Source organism: Neoarius graeffei, chromosome 18, assembly GCF_027579695.1.
Source record: "Neoarius graeffei isolate fNeoGra1 chromosome 18, fNeoGra1.pri, whole genome shotgun sequence".
Lineage (NCBI taxonomy): Eukaryota > Metazoa > Chordata > Actinopteri > Siluriformes > Ariidae > Neoarius > Neoarius graeffei.
Window position 1 is genome coordinate 44,769,024 of NC_083586.1, and position 21,834 is coordinate 44,790,857.

Sequence of the window (21,834 nt, forward strand, 5' to 3'; positions counted from 1 at the left end):
GAATTCAGGATAGATCGTTCAGGATCAAGGCAATTAAACGTGCTATTTCAGGTTTAATAATAAACGTCAAACTGTATATTGAATACATGAGGTGTGTTTCACAGAAAAATATATTGAATTAATACTTTCTGGAATTGACAGGTATAGTAGGAGGTTTTTTTGTTTGTTTGTTTGTTTGTTTGTTTGTTTGTTTGTTTGTTTGTTTTAAAAACAGGCCATGAGTAAAAATCATGATCTATATCTGTATACTTCAGACAACAATGAACGAGCATTTGCGCCATATTCAAGTCGATGTTTCAGAGATTTTTAGACAATTAGATGTTTATGATCGTTTGTTTTTAAATTAAAGATTTGGGCTTAACCATTCGACCATGATTATGATGTGCATCATGCTTATCTGTCTGTCTGTCTGTCTGTCTGTCTGTCTGTCTGTCTGTCTTGTGTATCTATCTATCTATCTTATGTGTCTGTCTGTCTGACGTATCATCTATCTATCTATCTATCTATCTATCTATCTATCTATCTATCTATCTATCTATCTATCTATCTATCTATCTATTTGTCTGTCTGTCTATCTTATGTATCTATCTATCTTATGTATCTGTCTGTCTGACGTATCTATCTATCTATCTATCTATCTATCTATCTATCTATCTATCTATCTATCTATCTATCTATCTATCTATCTATCTATCTATCTTGTGTATCTGTCTGACGTATTATCTATCTATCTATCTATCTATCTATCTATCTATCTATCTATCTATCTATCTATCTATCTATCTATCTATCTATCTTGTGTGTGTGTGTGTGTGTGTGTGTGTGTGTGTCTGTCTGTCTGATGTATCTGTCTGTTTAATCTATCTATCTAGCTAGCTAATTTATCTGTCTGTTTAATGTATGTATCTGTCTATCTATCTTATTTATGTTTATGTAATTAATGTTTTTTAGGACCCACTTTGTTGCTGACGAGTGATATTATCAGAGAGAGACTTGGAGCTTCTGCTTTAGATAGGTAAGAGACAAATTAGACACGATCTAGAGACAGTAAGGAGTAAAAGCACAAGCTGTTATAGGAGGAAAAAGAAATCAACGCAGGGTAGTGGGATGTTTTATTCCTCTTGTACTACAGCATTTTGCCTATTATTATTATTATTATTATTACATTTTCTATTTATTAAGAAAAGTCACATCACATTTTTCTTCATTTCTTTATTTTATCCTGTGCTTTGCTTTGCAGCCAGCAGTAATATGAGAGCTGCTGTTCTAGAAAATTAATCCACAGCTTCTGACCAACCAGACGCGAGAATTCAACAGTGCTGTTATATAAATGATTTTAACAGACCGTAAAATAGTGTAATTTACTTTATCTGCATCTCTACCTGTCTTTTTCCCAGCATTCATGAATACAGGTTATCAGGCTGGTTGGCCCAGCAGGAGGACATCAATCGCATAGTTCTGTATCAGACAGACAACAGTATGACTCCCTGGACGCAGCGCTGCATCAGACAAGCAGACTGCATCCTTATTGTCGGCCTTGGGGACCAGGAGCCCAGTCTTGGCCAGGTGTGCCAAGAATGTGACCACATTTCTGCATTCCCATACACTAAACTGGTTGGTGTGCACATCCGGTTCTTACTGCTGGTCCTATGTTCTTGTTCTTCACAGCTGGAGCAGATGTTGGAGAACACGGCAGTAAGGGCTCTGAAGCAGCTGGTCTTGCTGCACCGTGAAGATGGCCCAGGTCCCTCTAGAACCGTGGAGTGGCTGAACATGCGGAGCTGGTGTTCTGGTCATCTCCATCTCAAATGTCCACGCAGAGTGTTCTCACGCAGGAGTCCCACCAGACTGGTAACGGACTTTTGCAAATGTACTATACTAATTACACAATAATTTTACAAAGCCAGGAATTAACCAGAAATTTATGAATAAGTGCCCAGTGCCTCCATCCATCCATCTATCCATCCATCTATGAGTGCATTTGGGGTTGAATTTTGCTGTTGGAAATTATTTTCATAATAATTTCACAATATTTATATATTTGTATATTTAAGAGAAAAATCTGCGTTGGAAAGTTTAAGATCACGTGTTCTACCTTTATTAAACTTTTGCCCACATGACGTTTATCCCATGATGGAGGAAGAGGGCTCATTGTAAATTATTTATAAATTTTATAATTAAATATGGGGGCGGCACGGTGGTGTAGTGGTTAGCACTGTCGCCTCACAGCAAGAAGGTCCTGGGTTCGAGCCCCGTGGCCGGCGAGGGCCTTTCTGTGTGGAGTTTGCATGTTCTCCCCGTGTCCGTGTGGGTTTCCTCCGGGTGCTCCGGTTTCCCCCACAGTCCAAAGACATGCAGGTTAGGTTAACTGGTGACTCTAAATTGAGTGTAGGTGTGAATGTGAGTGTGAATGGTTGTCTGTGTCTATGTGTCAGCCCTGTGATGACCTGGCGACTTGTCCAGGGTGTACCCCGCCTTTCGCCCATAGCTGGGATAGGCTCCAGCTTGCCTGCGACCCTGAAGAAGGATAAAGCGGCTAGAGATAATGAGATGAGATGAGATAATTAAATATGAAAATGTGTCCTAAAGGTGATAACTGTGACTAGTTTCCAGCAATTTCCAGCAGACACTTATTCACTTCACTAACAATGCAAGAAATTGATTAAAAAGAAATAAAAATATTTATTTTGCATAAATTTCACGTCACCGGATGTAAAATCTGGCTATATGAGTGACTAGGAAACCAAATTTAGAAGAAAAAAAATGCAAATGAATCTGAAACAATGAATTTTAAGATAAATTTCCTCGTCAGCTTTTTTTAAATTCAGTAAACAAGACCATTTTTGCCTTTCGAGGTTTGTTATTGCGAGCATGCAGTGAAGCACTACTGCTAATTTCACTGTAATTATTTAAAGCAAATGAAATGTAGCTTTCAAAGTCGCAGCCATTCTGAAGTGTTAGGAGATGTAGTCTAGTTTCTGCTGTGTTCTTGCTGCGCACTCAAAAAGAAACCTCTGGTGTTATCAATAACAGTTCATGTGTACCAGAATGTATAGAATTTGTCAAAACTGGATTTTTTTTTTGTGTGTGTGTGTGTGTTACAGAGGGAAGTGTATGAGAAAGTCTTTGAGAAGACGGCAGACAGACACAGTGATTTTTCCCGTCTGGCCCGAGTTCTCACAGGAAACAGTATTGCTCTTGTACTAGGAGGAGGCGGCGCTAGGTGAGTGGTATGACAGTAATTTTTGTGAGCCTCTGTCTTTTCCTATAATTATGCCTCCGCCACCATAAGGTGCAGGAGGCATTATGTTTTCGGGTTGTCCGTCTGTCCGTGCGTGCATGCGTCCGTTCCGAAACCTTGTGAACGCGATATCTCAAAGGCTAATGAAAGGAATTTCACCAAACTTTCACCATTTGTGCGCTTTGGGACAAACATGAACTGATTAGATTTTGAGATCAAAAGGTCTAAGGTCTAGGTCACTGTGAGGTCAAATGTCTGTCCGACAACCTTGTGAACACAATATCTCCAAGGCTGATACAAGTAATTTCACCAGGTCAAGATTACTGTTGCCTCTTTTCCACCAAATCAGTTCCAGGGCTGGTTCGGGGCCAGTGCTGGTGCTGGTTCACAACTCGTTCAACTTGCGAGCCAGCTGAGAACCAGTTTGCTTTTCCATAGCTCGCGGTGCTAAAGGAAGCCACGTCATTACATCGCTGTATACGTCAGTTACGTCGCTACGTTTGCATAAACCTTGGTGCGAATATCGAAGCAAAAACAACACGGAAGAAGCAGCAGCAGCAGCAACAACAATAATAATAATAATAATGGATGACTTCGCGTTTATACAGCTGCTTCTTCTCGTCGCTTAAAAATGGTGATATTTCGCGGTCTTGTTATTGTTGTTGGTCTTAACAACTCCGCCCCCCCGCTGACGTAAGCGGTTCTTTCCTCTGGCCCAGCAGAGAGTTGGTGCTAGCCTGGAACCGGTTTTTCTGGCCCCAGAGCCAGTTCTTTGTCAGTGGAACCAGAAAACCCGGTTCCAAACTAAGCACTGGCCCCGAACCAGCCCTGGAACTGCTTTGGTGGAAAAGGGGCATGTGAGGTCAAATGTCCATCCCCAGATCACAACTTAATAAGGCGTGTAGTCTACCGGGCGGAGGCATCCCCGTCGATCTAGTCCTATTTGGATAATTTTTAAGTGTGAGCCGCTCCATAGGAAACAAATATTCCTGTGTATCAGACATTACACTTCTAATCTCTAGTTTATTAGCTATAGAAACGGGTTCCGTCTGTCCATCCGGTCATGTTTTCATTTCCAGGGCATATCTTTAAAGCTACTGAAAATATCTTTATGAAACTTTGTATACATATCAAGCAACATATGCACTGGTGCCTTTTGCTATTTTGGATTTATTTATTTATTTATTTATTTATTTTTAAAGTATTTTTCAAATTTTTACATTAAAAAAAATGTAGATTTTGATGTAGTTTCTAAGAGCAACGTTTGTTTCCGGAGCATATATCCAAAACTATTCATGCTACGGATTTGAAACTTGGTATACATGTTAAGGTGCTGGAGATGTGCCTTTTCATACTGAGAAATTAGAGAAATTTTAAAATTTACATTAAACAATTTCAGACTTCGTCTCTCAGGTTAGTCTTGGGGTAGGTTTTGATTCCGGAGCAGAACTTGAAAACTATGAGTGGTACGGTCTTGAAAGTTGGTATATGTGTTGATTAAGTAATGTATATGTGCCTTTTGATACTAAGAAATATGAGAAATTTTAATTTTTAGCTCACCTGGACCAAAGGTCCGGTGGGTTTATGCCATGGGCTGCTGAGGTCAGTGTAAAGAGGTAGGGTTGGTTTCCTGCAGCAGAACTTGAAAAATGTGACAAATAATATCTTGAAACTTAGTTGGTATATAGGGCGGAGGATATAGATGACTGCCTTCTTGTTCTCAACCTTTTCGTCATACCCGCATGTCATCGTAGGGGCTGCTCGCATGTGGGCGTGATCAAAGCCATGGAGGATGCGGGGATTCCGATCGATTTAGTAGGTGGAACGTCTATCGGTTCTTTCATCGGTGCGCTGTACGCAGAGGAGAGGAGTGCTGTTCGTGTGAAGCAGCGAGCAAGAGAGTGGTCAAAGGTATAGTGGCTGGATTTCCCTTTAGCGAGATGAGCACAAACTCAGCTTTATAATGCAGCTGCTGTGGTGGAAATTACAGTACGAAGATGCACCAAAATAAACTTGTTCTGTGTTTTGTTGCCATCGTTAAAATGTTTCCTTCATCCACAGGCGATGAACTCTGTGTTTAAAACTGTGCTGGATCTAACCTATCCCATCACCTCCATGTTCTCCGGCTCTGCCTTCAACACCAGCATTTCCAACGTGTTTGAAGACAAGCAAATTGAGGTGAGACGACGGAAAGCGTTATCTTTTTTTTCTGAACTGTTCTTTCTTTTTATTTACCTTTTTATTACTATTTTTAGTTGTTTCAACCCAGCATGGGTCCGGATCGACTTTCCGAATAAGGAGAACGCTTCCTGAAAAACTACCTAACAAGTGCTGCCAGGCAAAACAAACCTCGCCCAGCAGCACTTATTTTATACCCATATGTTGATAATGGTAATATTTCTCAATCATCAGCTGCCAGGTTATAGTCCTATGAAAATCCATGACCTAGAGTTTGACATTTCAAAGTCATTCAAGGTCAGAGGTCATGGCGGCAACTGAAAGCCCATATGGAACTTCTTATATGTTGATAATGGTAAACATCTGGCTATCATGAACCATTTAAAAAAGTTATAGCCCTTTGAAAACCCATGACCTTCAGTTTGACCTTTCAGGGTCAAAAATCATGGTGCCAAATGAAAGCCCATATGGCACTTCCTGTAAGTTGATAATAGTAAATATCTGTCCATCATTAACCGTTTTCAAGTTACAGTCCTGTGAAAATCCATGACCTTGAGTTTGACCTTTCAGGGTCACTCAAGGTCAGAGATCATGGTGCCAAATGAAAGGCCATATGGGAGTTCCTATGTGCTCATAATAGTAAACATTTGTCTATCAGCAACTGTTTTTGAGTTATCATGGAAAATGTTACTTTGACTGAAAGGTTGACTTTTCCGGTGATCTTGACTTGATTACCCCCAAAATTTAATCAGATAATCTACAGACCATTGCTCACCTACCTTGAAAATTTGAAGTCAATCGGTGCAACAGTCTAGATGCTAGATTGTTAACAGACACACGAACAAACCGCACTGATTACAATACCTCGCCCCACTTACTCCGTCACAGGCGAGGTAACTAGATAGTTTGTTAATGTCAGTCGTTTTCTTCCACCATGCAAATTTGTGTGGGAAAATAGTTTGTTTATGATTTTAGTTTTGCATACAGACAACTCTTCATCCACATTCTTTGTGGGCGGAGTCTGTTTAGACACGATTGTCTCCCACGCTAGCTATAGCATCTTATTCTGAATCATAAAGTATCTGCCAGAAGGGCATTATGGTAAGTGTCTTACTGACTGTCAGCAGAACCATAATCTGGCTGTTTCTGTACCTTTAGCCAGTATCTCACTGGGCTGCGACAGCTTGCGACAAATTGCGAACATCATTCGCGAGAAAGTTTCAGGTGTCTTGAAACATTCACGGGGCTTCTCAATTTCCTCGCATGAGTTGCAAAGTGTTGCTCCTTCGTCGCTGAAATTTTGAACATGTTCAAAAAATACGCGCAACAAAATTTCTCTCAAAATAGCCGCAAATGCGTCGCCGGTGCCGCATAGCCGTCACGAACCCTTCTCAAGTCAGTTTCCGTGAAGCTTCCTCTACTTCCCTGCCTGCCGAGGGAAAGCCGGGCTGCGACAGCCTGCGACTAGTTGGATGATAAGCCCTTTATTGTCACTAGTCACATGTACCAGCGAAATTAGCCGTCAACCTGTCCGTACATATACAACATACAATTGACATAGGGTAGACAGGACAGGAAGACAGGGATGAAGATAAAAGAAAAGAAAAGGAAACACAACATGAGGAGAGATAAGGAAAAAAAAGAACACCCCCCACTATGCTCCTGTCAGGAGTACAGTGTGGGAACATTTAAAAAACCTTTGCACATAAGCACACAATAACACAAGTACACTTTAAACACGGGACTTGAAGGGGGGAAAGGAGAGGGCAATCAGGGGTGGGGAGGGAGGAGTTAATCCAGTGCAAGCAAGCAGCTGTCCGCTCCTGCAGCCATGAAGGCGCTGGTCATGCACCCGCTTGTCACACTGGGGGTAAAAATGGCGACCGTGGAAAGTTGGAGGAGGAATGCGAGAGCGTCTCCTGGCAGTGACCTTCAAGGGGAAGTGTTGCCTCAGCAATGGCCTGAACCGAGGCCGGTGCTGTCTCAGGGAGCCGAATGTCGATAAGATATAAATTGTTTGGTCTTTCCAGACGCAGTCTTTGCACGTCCACACCGCTCGTCCATATCTGTCCATTCCATCCATTCTATTCAAATTCAAGTTGGTCTCCGAAAAACGTATTCTTTGCAAAGCTGAAAGCTGCTCCGAGATAACCATATTGTGGTTCAAGTTCTGAATGTCCACAGTCTGAGTGCCAACAGCTTTGCCCACCACTCCAATCATATCGTTGGAGACACAACAATAATTGTTGGAGACACAACAATTGCAGTAAAATATGCGAATATCAATTCAGTATGATTCCAAGTGAAAATTGTCACTAATTCGCATATTTTATCGCAATTGTTGTGTCTCCAACTAGTCGCGGGCTGTTGCAGCCCAGTGAGATACTACCCTTACTCGGTGCAGTGTTTTACTGCAGACGTAAAGGAGTTATTTACAGTTGAACTCAAAATTATTAGCCCCCCTTAAATTTTGGAACATTTTCCCAAATATCCTCCAAATGTTTAAAGCATTGATAAAAATTGATATACACAAACAATCACCAGTACTATTCAGATGTTTGTGGTGCATTTTGGAATATGAAATTAGTTTTAGGCTGTCTTTATATGAACTATGGTAAAAATGAGTTGGTCAAAAATATTAGCCCCCATGTGGATTCTTGCTTTTAAAACACAGTTAATTAACCAATCAGCTTTTAAACAACACCTGTGCAATCAATTGGCTTCCTAGCAACACCTGTAGTCAATTGGCTCCATTCAACAGTTTAAAAGGACTCCAAGGAACAGGGCATTTGAATGAATGAGGAGGATTACTATTTGTCACAATGCCGAAGACTAAAGAAATAAGTCTTGAACTCCGACAAAAGATTGTGGAGGCTCATGACAAGGGCCAAGGCTACACTGCCATTTCGAAGAGGTTTACAGTCTCCAGAACTGCAGTTCGGTGCATCATTGCCAAGTACAAGGAGACAAATTCGGTCAAGAACAAACCTGGTTGTGGACGCAAGTGTAAGATCTCAAGAACTCTGGAAAGAAAAATTGTCAGAGATGTCCGTAAAGAGCCCCGTACATCTGCAAAGGAAATTGTTGCTGACCTGGCCTCTTCTGGAGTTTGTGTGTCAAGGCACACTGTTGTGAGGGCTCTTCATCGGAATGGGCTTCGGGGCTATCGTCCCAGAAGAACCCCCTTACTAAAACATCGTCACATCAAAGCCCGACTAAAGTTTGCCCGTGAGTACTTGAAGAAGAAAGATGAGTTTTGGAAGTCTGTGCTTTGGTCAGATGAGACGAAATTGGAGCTGTTTGGGCATATGGACATTGCCTATGTATGGCGAAGAAAGGGAGAGGCCTTCAACCCTGTGAACACAGTTCCCACAGTTAAACATGGTGGTGGCAGCATCATGCTGTGGGGCTGTTTTGCAGCCTCAGGTACAGGCAGTCTGGTTCGGGTGCATGGCACCATGAAAAAGGAAGATTACCTAAAAATACTGAAGGAAAACATGCAGAAGTCTGCTCTCACTTTGCGCTTAGGTCGTCGTTGGGTCTTCCAGCAAGATAACGACCCAAAGCATACATCTAAAATAGTCCAGCAATACTTCAAGGATACCAAGACCAACGTCATACAGTGGCCTGCACAGAGCCCAGATCTCAATCCAATAGAAAACCTGTGGCAAGTGCTGAAAAAGAACGTCCATGCACGAAAACCATCCAATTTGGGCCAGTTGGAACAGTTTGCAATGGAGGAATGGGCCAAAATTCCTCAGGAGACCTGTGCCAACCTAGTGAAAAACTATTCCAAGAGGTTGTTGTCAGTTGTGGGTCAAAAAGGGTACACAATTGACTACTAATGGTCAGGGGGCTAATAATTTTGAACATCTCACTTTTGCTGTTTTTGGTTGAAACTCGGTGTGATAATAAGATATCGTAATGAAACTTGTTGGACAATGTCTTCATAGTGCATTTATTTCAAGAATAAAAACATTTGTTGTCAATGGTCATTTTCATGGAGAAATCAAGAATTATGTTCAATTCCACAAGGGGGGCTAATAATTTTGAGTTCAACTGTATGTAAGAAGTAGAACATGACAGAGCTGATTTTAAAGGAAAATAATCAACGCCAGTATGCTGCGATGTTACCTGACGCAAAGCAGTGTCACCCCAAAGATGATTCTTTTCCAACAACAGCACATCCTGATATGTTATTCCTCTTATACCGCATATGTACATTGACCAGAGATTAATACATTTTTATTTGTAACACGTTATAGCTTTATTCAAGGGTTTTTCTAGCTGTTGAAAAAAACAGGGGCTAAGTCAAGTTTTCCTGGGGCTTGTATTTTTTAAAGTGTACTGTATGTAACGCCTCTAACCCACACTTTTTGCCTTGTATAAAGCAACAATCATTATGTTGATTGACCATGTGTTTTCGAACCAGAGCTGATCCAAAAGGCCATAAATATCAATAAAATCCGCCGATGGTCATGAAATCTGCCAAGGCTGAACTGGAAGGTCCCGAAGGGGTGCGTGACATCACGTGTAACAATCCAGCTATCGATTTCGTTCATGTGTGCAGCAGTGGTTAGACCAGTCTCGATATGGATTCACGTTTTGGAGAGAATTCTGGTCGTGATTGGGATTCTTACATGTCGGATGAAGGGGCAGATAATTATCAAGGATATTCCGGAGTAAATGGTTATCTTTTCGAGCCCCCGAGATCAGAAACTGCAAGTTCACTCAGTTCACGACAGTCTTCCTCTGTAGCACGCGCGAGATGGAGATAGAGAGATATGTGCAGAACGCGGTGGTTACCTTTCATCATGTTTTCCTGAACAAAGCTAAAAACAAATCGAGTCTTGCAATATTGCAATCTGAGAGCGTCTAACCCATTTCATTTAATAATTAATGATTGCGCGCACGCATTTTTCTTCCTGTTAAAGTGCATCAGATATGATGAGATCGGATGGTACGAGCATGTAAATGTTGTTCATAATCTTGTGTCTGGTGCACTCTGTGTGTGTAAAATAATAGGGGACTCAACAAACTGTCCAAATGTCAGATCAAATGTCAGTTACAGGGCTCGACATTAACAGTAGCCCGATTGCCCGGGGCAACCATTCAATAGATTCGGACAACCAGACTCTCACAAATGCTTGCCCGATCGGTCAACTACCCAAATATGTCAACTTACGTGAAAAATGATGTTTATTCCTTCATATTATGATGAAATTCCATCACGATTTGCGATTGTTTGACTCGGAAAGACCGCGTCCATGTTATCATTACGGGATATTCAACAACTAGCGGAATTCACATTTGCACATCGCGGACTCGCAATGCAGTTTCCCATTGCTAATAATTATCGTGTAGTGCATATTCAGTGTTCTATTCAGACCCTCCAGGATGTTGCGATTTGCAACTTCAACGCAAATTCAACCAATCCCCGTGAATTCAGGGCGGTGTTGCAATTATATCCAATCACCGCAACTTTCCCACAAATTTGACCAATCGTTGGCGTCGTCTTGAGGTGACGTCGACAAACTACCTTCCGCCTTACTTCCGTGTATACGTTCAAGAGAAGCAGCATGTGCGAGTCAGTGTTTATATAGGCTTAAATTCTGTTACTGAAAGTGTGTTATGTTTACGGTGAAGCACTGTGTGCACTTTACATTATTTTTTTACTTAATACAAGAAATTAATGGATGCCAACATTTTTGCCAAATTGGTATTTTATTTTCCATTGTTTAGGCAGCTTCAGCATCATACTGTGAGATTCTGTTCAAATTTTTTTTACTTCTATGAAGCCTGAGCCATTTATTTTATTAGTTTATAATTATTGTTTAATTTAGTCTTCAGGAGAGACTGCCTGCACACAGTACTAGTATTAATAGTTTTTTTTCTTACATGAAAGCTGAGGCATTTATATTATATTTTAAGGTAACTTCATGTTGTGCTGTGAGGTTCTATGCACTTTAACTTTTGAACCAACAGGTGCATTTGGATAAGTAAAGCCTATTTTTCTGCATTTTTGTAGTCCTGGTAATCTTTCATATTGGTAAAGTTGTTTATAGGACCATTTCTCAGTGTCTTTGTTTTTTTAATCAATAGTTTTTCAGTAATAACTTTAATATTTAACATATCACTCAATTTTAATCACAAAAAGAGAAAATCGCAACAATTTCTCGCAACTTTCACTTCCTCCCGCAATGTAATCGCAACAAAAACCTAAAAAACCACCGCAACTTTCATCGCAATTTTTTCAAAAAAAATTTAATAAATTTTTAAAATTTTTTTTAAAAATTTAAAAATTTTTTTAAAAAAACCCCGCAACATCAGACATTTTAGCCCTCAACAATCACAAAAAAGGCCCGCGGAATCCTGGGGGGACTGAATATTGGTATGTCCTTCACTACATGACTAATTACCGCATTACTCGCACGGGGCGCTAGTGTCAATGCTTGTTGATATAGACAGCGTCTGAGAAGGTTGAATAATAAATAAAAAAATATGTAATATTTGGGCAACCATGTTCTGAGTTCGGGCAACCATGTCTCAAAGTTAACGTAGAGCCCTGAGTTATTAAATAAATGGGTTTCTTTTTTTTTTTCTCCAGTAATTCCCATGTGGTTGTTCTGGTGGTGGTGAACACTTGATGGATCAGATTTATTATTAGTAGGTATCAGGACACGAAATCTGCCCGCTTCGTTTGCACAAACCTCACCCACTGTCGCTTTAGATTAGTGTCATTTCTCGGAAATTCGTGAACTGAATGTCCTGTTGTATACGGATTTGAATATCCAAACACAATGCAGCGCTTTCCCGTCGCTATTTTTGGAAGATTCCAACAACAATATCCAGTTTCAGTGAGTAACAAGCACAGAATCAGATGAACCGAAATGACCCAGATAACCGGGGTTCCACGCGTGACGTCATGTGAGATTAGCCCTGAGGCAAGGCTACCTTTTTCCGGGATCCGGAAGCGGCAATTTATCGATAGTTTTGTGCTTGATAATAAAATAACAAATAATTCATATTATTTTCTCCCTGCTTTATTAATTCATTTTAGTCGTTGCTAATTATATATATTCATTTTAAAACATTACAATAAGGCATTACATACATTTTAAGGGAGATTGGCATAGATAGGCTGGTGAGGTTATATCTAACATTACAAGAAATATTATCCCCCAGACACATTCAAAGGTTATGACCTCTTTATTTGTGATTTTTGCGCTGATCTTTTTAAGTTTGTCATTCACTTCAGTTTCTGTCTCTATTATTATTATTATTATTATTATTATTATTATCAACACCCATAATGTCTCAGGAAACTGAGGCCATATATCAATATCACTAGTAAAATTTTATCATCAGTTTAATAAAAATATCTCATTTCTCATTCACATATCTCTCCTTTAGGACCACAAAGACAAATTCCAAGCTACATTATTATATTACAACATTCAAAATCTCAGATGACATCCCATCCCACAAGACTACGATCACAGAAATATGTCTTCCAAGTTTCTCTCTCTCTCTCACACACACATATACACACACAAATACCATTTCCTCCAATGCATCCAGGCTCAGTTGACTGCAGCAGCTCATTTGTTGTGTCTGGACAACACACATTTATCTCATTATCTGTAGCCGCTTTATCCTGTTCTACAGGGTCGCAGGCAAGCTGGAGCCTATCCCAGCTGACTACGGGCGAAAGGCGGGGTACACCCTGGACAAGTCGCCAGGTCATCACAGGGCCGACACATAGACACAGACAACCATTCACACTCACATTCACACCTACGGTCAATTTAGAGTCACCAGTTAACCTAACCTGCATGTCTTTGGACTGTGGGGGAAACCGGAGCACCCGGAGGAAACCCACGCGGACACGGGGAGAACATGCAAACTCCGCACAGAAAGGCCCTCGCCGGCCACGGGGCTCGAACCCGGACCTTCTTGCTGTGAGGCAACAGCGCTAACCACTACACCACCGTGCCGCCCTACACACACATTTATGTTGACATTAATATTGCGTGGCAAAACTTGAAAAAAAAAATTGATCCCTTTACGTGACTAATATGCCAAAGGCTGGCTATGAGATGGTCGGTCGGCTGGCTGGTTCTGTGTAGGCTCCATGTAGCATTTAAAAAACATAGGATTAAGTTATGTCAGGACAACTATTGGTGTCGACATGGACACAAACTCTTGTTGACCTGTTCAATAAACCTAGTCGGGGCAGATAGACCCCCACTACAAACTGAGTGCAAAACTGTTCATGACAACTGCAGTCCTAAAATTAGCAAGTCAGCTGTAGTCCTCAGCCATAAAAGCATTACTGTAAGAGTCCAGAGCGTCTTCCAAGTGCGACTTTCAACTGTCCATATGGGGCCGTCCTCCACAGGCGTCAATGACTTACCATCAGTTTTTATCTTGAAAAATCCAACAATATTGGATTTTTTTTTTTTTAAAGTCGTCTTCTGATCAGTTCTGAATGTTTTTCTGTTAGCAGTTACCAACATTTTGAATGTGCACTGTGCAGCGCTCAATTATGTCCCTCCTCCTTTCTCCGTCTTCGGATGCTGCAAGTCAAGTTCTGATCTGTTTCAGTCTGCTGTTTTCTGTTAATCTCTTATTGGTTTTGAGGGCGAAAATACCCGGGGCTATGCTCAAAATACCTAGGGCTATAGCCCCGAGTGATGAGGCCTAACGACGCCACTGGCTTTATGGTATTTTATCCAATTTTAGTTAAACATCAATTTAAAGTTGTGTAACTGTTGCAAAACAAGTTAGTTCCTCTTATCACTTATGCTATAGCAGCTGAAAATAATCAGTATCTCACCTGCCTCTCTTTTTTTTCTTTCTTTGAAAGTAAAAAAAAACATTTTGTCACGTTACCGAGGAATTTCAAAGACGTAAGGCGTTCCGATGGTGAAAAAAGAACACAAAATAAATCTTCCCCAGTGTAATGTTTTTTAGTTTTCTATTGGTAAATGACAGCACTTTTTTTCTTGTTAAGCTTAAAGGAGATACGCAGAACCTTTATTTTTAAATCAATTTCTGAGTGGATAGTATCTCCATCCTTGACTCTTGTATGCTGCATAAATGGGAATAAAAAAATATATTTTTGAGAGTTAAAATCGACCACAAAGTTGGCATTCGAGCTGCCCCGCTGAGCCAGCCAGCCCTGAGTGCGTGACGTCCCAGCGGTAACCGGTTTTAAGGCCGAGGCCTTTGACAGCTATAGACCAAAGTCATATAAATAAAACTTTATGGTGAAAGTAAGAAATGGTGTTACCGACTTGCTCAACTAAGACTGATTTGACTTCACTGATTGTGGGTTGACTCTCATTAAAACAGGATGGGTGTTATAACTTATGCAACACATGTACATGCATGCATTTTCACTGATAAAACGTAAAAGGCTCATTAAATAATCAGATGAATTGAGACAATCACATTCTGAAGCAAATTAAATAATCTCATACCGATAACTTAAACACACAATACAAGTTACATGGATTAATCTAAATGCAGGTAAACGACGAGCGTTGTTTTTGTTGTTTTGTATCCAAATGAGAGTCGGCGCTTACCCGTCTGTTCTCTCGCTTCTTGAAGGCCGACCTTGTGGCCGATTGTTTTGAAACAATCTGACTTTCAGTTGCTCGTTCAGTTCTCCATTCATTCGCTTCTTCCACGTAAGGGCGAGATATTGCTGCTGAGGCAAGCGTATCCAGCGAATCAGACGGCTGGTCCACTCATTCTCCATTTTGTCCATACTGAGTACTCCGCCATTACTGCTCGGCTCAGGCAATTACTAAAACCCGGGATGGGACGTCACCGGTTTTAGCAACAACCACAGGGAGGTCACTGCCCGTGCGATATTATGTCATGTTCCGGGTTTTAGCAACAACCCTTGGCTCACACTCCGGGAGAACTGGTGCAACTGAACTTACTTTCCTTTTCTTGTAGTTTTCTTTTCCTTTAATTGTCGGTACTGCACCCTCTTTCAATACGGGCTTATAGCCAACGCTCCTCAACAGATCAGAGGTCTCGTACGAGTCTTCAGTAAAATGTGAAGAGCAGAGGAGAGACCACTTCATAGCCACCCAATGTGCCCGTGAACTTCTCGCAAAACGCGTCCAAATCTTTGCAGTTTGAACATTCTTGGGCCATGAATGCAACGTAAATCCACCTTCTGTTGTGTTGCTGCACCGACCAGTAACACATCTACGTAGCATGGCGATAAATTAGCTCAGAATGGAGGATCGGAGTTGCAGTCAGCTCTGTGTTTTACTATAGCGGAAATGGTGATGAGACCGATAGACTTCCTGCTGTGACGTCACAGATGTCAAGGTCATTCACTCAGACCGCTACCTATACGAATTGCTTTGATCGTAAAAATTACTATATTAGATTTATTGTTAACGCTTAAAACTATTCCTGTGCCATTCTTGAGGTCTCAAGGCATTTATAAACAAAAAGTGAGGCCATGGTTCTGCGTATTTCCTTTAAATTATTTGAGAGTTCACCATACAGTCCATGTTATACATGATTATAAACATGTAATTTACCTTGTAGTCAATACACTAATAGCCAGAGCCATGCTGTTATAGAAAGTTAATTACAAGTTTCTCATGTTTATGACTTATTTGACTTTTCAGGACTTGTGGCTGCCTTATTTCAATGTGACCACTGACATCACAGCATCTTCAATGCGCGTACATAAAGATGGTGAGTTGAGACCGAGTTTAAGGCTTTCTGTTTCACCGGTCAGTCATGTCGTAGCTTTGTACTAGTAATAGTATGGTATTACCTGCGTATTTACTGTGACAATTAACTACAGACATTTTCAGAATCCCCTGCATTTTACAGGAATTAAGAACTAATATTATAGAGTGGGATGGTTAATACGTTTCATTTGATTTCGATAACAGACTGAATGTACAGCAGTAACTGTCTAATAATAAACAATCCACCTGAATGTGTTAAAGATAAAATTATTAGATATTTATTAGTAATAATGGTTGTTTTTCTTAATGAATGTTTTGTGCATTATTAATACCTTGCAAGTGTTTCGGTCATATTTAAGAGACGAAGGGTCGATGCTGCATGTTCTTAGAGTGTATTATTGCCGTTTGGGGGTTTAAGTGAAGATGTGCTGTTATTATACTGAGATCTGGAGAATGGCCATGCCGTCATGCTGTCATGCTTATCTTCTCATCCATCTAACTGAAATATTAATGCATCGACTGCTGTTAACTGCTTTATAATCTTGGGATGATGGACCACTGCTATATTCCCAAATCCATTTACAAACACATTAACCTTAATGTTTGTATTGTATTTCATTATTTCACCTTATAAATTGCTAATCAGAGTGGAGAAAAAGGTGATTTAAAAAATATATATTTGACAATCCTGTGTATATGCATATTTTTTTCTGCTTTTTGTGATGATAAAGTGGATTTGGGGATTGGACATGGTCATTCAGTCTCAGTAGGTTTTTCTTGTCTGGTGTGTGTAGCTGCATGACATGCTTGGCATGACTAATATAAATCCAAAACGTTTCCTCCTGTCTCCTCTCTTTCTCTCCTTCCTTTTTTTTTTTTTTTGTTGTTGATCATCTAATTTTTTTTTTTGTAATTTCATTTCATCTATAATTTTCTAGCACATTGCATATTTATTTTCCACTCAGTTTTAGAGCCCTGCACTCCCGCAGGAGTCCCGCGGGACCCGACGCAAAGCAGTGCGGCGCGGGACAAATTTTGAAAGCTCATTGCGGGCGCGGGCGGGAGCACAATGCAGGAGCGGGCGAGAGAGGTGATAAGCTGCAGTCCCGCTAACTAAAAACGTGTTTAAAATAAAATTTATAAATTATTAATTTATGTCTATCATATATAATTTGTGCTGGATATTTTATTTGGCATTAATAAAAACATTTTAAGATGCCTAAATTTGCGGATGTGGTCTAATCTCGCGTACGTTTCCGATTCCTTTCCGCTCTTCCGTGTTTGAGATCTCCGATCATGGCAGAAGAGCAGAGCTCCTCTAGTGAAGCTCACAGTGCTTCAGAAGTAAGTGCTGCTTTAAAAAGAGGTACATTTACCGTTAAAAAGTCAAGAGTCCTGAAATCAGACATTTGGAAGTCGTTCTCGCTCGTGTACGACGCAGAGGGAAATCAGCTGCCCTTTGCTTGTTGTGATAAGTGCCAAAAGGTTCTGACATACAACGGCCATAAATCAGGTACATCAGGCCTGAATCGCCATGTATGTACTATCTTAAAAGGACAACAATTGTTGGAGTTCAGAGGGAACAACGCAAAAGTGACAGATACGTTGAAGGTAAAGACCGTGGAGAAATGCGTTGATTTTGTTGCTGCGGACCTCCGCCCGTATGACAGCATCGCTGGTCGGGGATTAGTTCAGTTAGCCCAACACTTAGTTGACACGGCAGCCACAATAGGCAAATTCGATGTGCGAGATATTCTGCCCCATCCAACAACTGTGTCACGTCATGTAGATGATCGGGCATTCAAATTTAGAAGAGCTGTTGTTGATGACATGAACAATGACAAGAACTTTCGTGAGAAATAACGCGAACGTCTGCATCATGCGGGATTTGCGGGCGGGAGCGGGACAAAATATGGCGGGCGGGAGCGGGACTGAAAATCATAATTCTTTGCGGGAGCGGGACTGCACAATGCGGGAGTAGGCGGGAGCGGGACTGAAAATTCTGTCCCGCGCAGACCTCTACTCAGTTTCATCCATTTTATCCATGTGCTTTGATCATGTCACCATACCGGAGCTGAGATCCTCAGTATGTTTGTTTACACAGCATTATCACTTCTGTTAATTAGCCATCATTAGGTGTAGAGATTGCATTAGTGCTTCTTTTGCTAGTAGGGTTATAGAGAAAGCTTTCCCCTGTTGTATCCTCGTCACGCATCACTTTCAGACCTGCTCTTCTAGTAGTAGTCTGCTATTGTAACTTTGCTTACAAAGCACTAATCCAAAGACATGACCACTGATAAATGGAGTCAAGGGCTGAAGTTTAAAGGTTCTCGAAGCTTGTGAACAGTCTCTGCAGTAGGAGTTTGACCTTGGAATGTGGATTGAGTTAAAATGGTGGTGGTGACTTAGTGGTTGGGGCGTTAAGTTGCTGATCAGAAGGTTGAAGGTTCAAGCCCCTGTGCTGCCAGGTTGCGACTGTTGAGCCACTGGACAAGGCCCTTAACCCTACCTGCTCAACCCATTCCACACTGACTCCATGTAAAAGTGGGGAAAAGATGTACAATAGATAACCATCCGACCAACCAACCAACCAACCATCCATCCATCCATCCATCCATCCATCCATCCATCCATCCATCCATCCATCCATCCATCCATCCATCCATCCATCCATCCATCCATCCATCCATCCATCCATCCATCCATCCATCCATCCATCCATCCATCCATCCATCCATCCATCCATCCATCCATCCATCCATCCATCCATCCGGTATGCATTTAGTTGGACTCTATTATCAGGGCACAGTCTTAATCCAGACGTTGAAGCCCATTGGTGTATTCTTTCCTTATTTGCCTTGATGACCCAATACAGTTATGACATGAGGTGACAAATTCTAAGGAGCACGTCAATGGTGTAATTTACTCTTTGTTAAAGTCTGATAGTTTCAAATTAACGCATGTTTTAATTGTGATGCAAGCTGCATCAGTAATAAAGAACATTTTAAAGGAATACTCCAGCAACCTAGTCTCTATCCATTGCATTTATAGCTTACGAAATCAGACACTACCATGGACAAGAATTTCACCATGTTTCCATCTACTGAAACAAGAACAGAGCACTTGTTTACTCAAAACTCATTTAAAGTAGAAGTTTATGGCCCTGGTCATGCTATTGGTCCCAATTATTGTGCACAAAGGGTAAAATTGAAACATTCTTGTATGTACAGTGGTGCTTGAAAGTTTGTGCACCCTTCAGAATTTTCTATATTTCTGCATAAATATGACCTAAAACAAAATCAGATTTTCACACAAGTCCTAAAAGTAGAAGAAGAGAACCCAGTTAAACAAATGAGACAAAAATATTATACTTGGTCATTTATTTATTGAGGAAAATGATCCAATATTACATATCTGTGAGTGGCAAAAGTATGTGAACCTTTGCTTTCAGTATCTGGTGTGACCCCCTTGTGCAGCAATAACTGCAACTAAACGTTTGCGGTAACTGTTGATCAGTCCTGCACACCGGCTTGGAGGAATTTTAGCCCATTCCTCCGTACAGAACAGCTTCAACTCTGGGATGTTGGTGGGTTTCCTCACATGAACTGCTCGCTTCAGGTCCTTCCACAACATTTCGATTGGATTAAGGTCAGGACTCTGACTTGGCCATTCCAAAACATTAACTTTATTCTTCTTTAACCATTCTTTGGTAGAACGACTTGTGTGCTTAGGGTCGTTGTCTTGCTGCATGACCCACCTTCTCTTGAGATTCAGTTCATAGACAGATGTCCTGACATTTTCCTTTAGAATTCGCTGGTATAATTCAGAATTCATTGTTCCATCAATGATGGCAAGCCGTCCTGGCCCAGATGCAGCAAAACAGGCCCAAACCATGATACTACCACCACCATGTTTCACAGATGGGATAAGGTTCTTATGCTGGAATGCAGTGTTTTCCTTTCTCCAAACACAACGCTTCTCATTTAAACCAAAAAGTTCTATTTTGGTCTCATCCGTCCACAAAACATTTTTCCAATAGCCTTCTGGCTTTTTAATCTTAGAGTTTCACATACTTTTGCCACTCACAGATGTGCAAAAGTACACCAGCCGGGTTCTGGGTTCTCTTTATCTACTTTTAGGACTTGTGTGAAAATCTGATGATGTTTTAGGCCATATTTATGCAGAAATATAGAAAATTCTTAAGGGTTCACAAACTTTCAAGCACCACTGTACCCAGTACTATACTTTTTGATTTCCTAATACCCCAAGGTTAACAAATCACAGGGAGTGAGAGCTTAATGAGACCTTCTCATTATCCAGGCATCTGAATGAAGCAACAAGAAGGCTCTTCTGCTTCAAATCAGAAGATGGTGTAAACTCAATGTTTCTAAAATTCACTTTGCCTCGGCTTGTCAATGATCCGAGTGAGGTCAACACACTTTCTCTGTGGCAAAACTTGAAAATTTCAGCAGAATCGGAACACCGCTTACAGAAGCAGTTGAAATTCCGTATGTGACACAAATGTTTACAGAAAATAGTCGAATGAAATTTGGTCAGATGGCACATCTTAAAATTCTCAGTGTTTCAGAAGTCTGTGTATTACACCTATATATGTTAGACTCCGCCTTCTCAGAGAGCATTTTGAATGACTTGAGTTCTTACCTGTTGGGATGCAGCAGCCTACTAGAAATAACTTAATTATTTACGGAAAAAGTCACGTACGGAACCGTAGGTTTGCATTACATCTGGTGAGATGGACATTCAACATGCAGCTTGAATCTTACTCCACATTTAAACTATCAACTCTTAGTGGTCCAACCAACAAGAAATTTAGAGGCAAAAACTTTGAACAGTTCCTATCTGGTCCTTTATCTGCGTGCAACATGGCATATGGCCACATGGGAGGCTTTGGGCGACTGTGATCACCTGGAAATAGATCAGAAAAAATCATTATGCTACCCAAGCTAGTCCTATATGAACACTATTAGGACATGTTGTGCTTTTGGTGGTAAATATCTAACATGATCTAATAGGAACTTAGGGTGTATTCAGACCAGGATAGTTCGATAGTTCACTTGCTTTGGTCCGAACCAAATGTTTTTTTTATTTTTTCATTTTGGTGCGGTTCGCTTTCACACTGTACATTTTAGTAAGCGGACCAAAATCTGTCAACAAAGCCACGCGCCCTGAGGTCGTTTAGCTATTGGTCAGAGACGACACGCGCACAAGGCGTTAAGTTCAAAAGTAGTCACGGAGGATAGCGCTGATGAGCGCACATCATGTTGTGACAGTTCTGGCTCTTCACGCAAGTCGCTAGTACCGCCACTTTTTGAAAGAATGTCCCTGATTTTAATGTAGGTCTGACGGAGTTTCTTCACTTTTAGCCGACATTGTTCTGGGGAGCGCGTGAACCCCTTCTCCTTCATTTTCTCACTGAATACAGCAAACACGTCGGCATTTTTGTGTGTTCTCTCCAAAAGCTCAGATATGTGGACATCTGCCCATATATCCACAAGGGTACGCGTTTCTTCCTCGGCCCACGTTTGCCCCCTACTCATTTTTTGTACTCTGTAGTCTAGCCTACCACTGGTCTGAATGACTGAACGACTGTTGTAAGGTTCCCTTGACAACCGAAACAGTGTTTGCGCTTTACGGTGGAGTGTCAAGACTCTGTTTCCCATAATG

The 21,834-nt window shown here is 41.0% G+C and overlaps 1 protein-coding gene across 4 annotated transcripts in view; it reads left to right on the top strand.

Annotated features, from left to right (window-relative positions):
* Nucleotides 1-21,834, top strand: part of pnpla6 (patatin-like phospholipase domain containing 6) — a 122,407-nt gene that overhangs the window by 78,231 nt on the left and 22,342 nt on the right. For all 4 annotated transcript variants that reach the window (XM_060898880.1, XM_060898878.1, XM_060898877.1 and 1 more), the window contains 7 exons: nucleotides 952-1,015; nucleotides 1,398-1,566; nucleotides 1,669-1,851; nucleotides 3,105-3,223; nucleotides 4,996-5,152; nucleotides 5,303-5,419; nucleotides 16,081-16,150. In XM_060898880.1, the coding sequence (XP_060754863.1) occupies nucleotides 952-1,015; nucleotides 1,398-1,566; nucleotides 1,669-1,851; nucleotides 3,105-3,223; nucleotides 4,996-5,152; nucleotides 5,303-5,419; nucleotides 16,081-16,150 (879 nt within the window). The remainder of the gene's footprint in view (nucleotides 1-951; nucleotides 1,016-1,397; nucleotides 1,567-1,668; nucleotides 1,852-3,104; nucleotides 3,224-4,995; nucleotides 5,153-5,302; nucleotides 5,420-16,080; nucleotides 16,151-21,834) is intronic.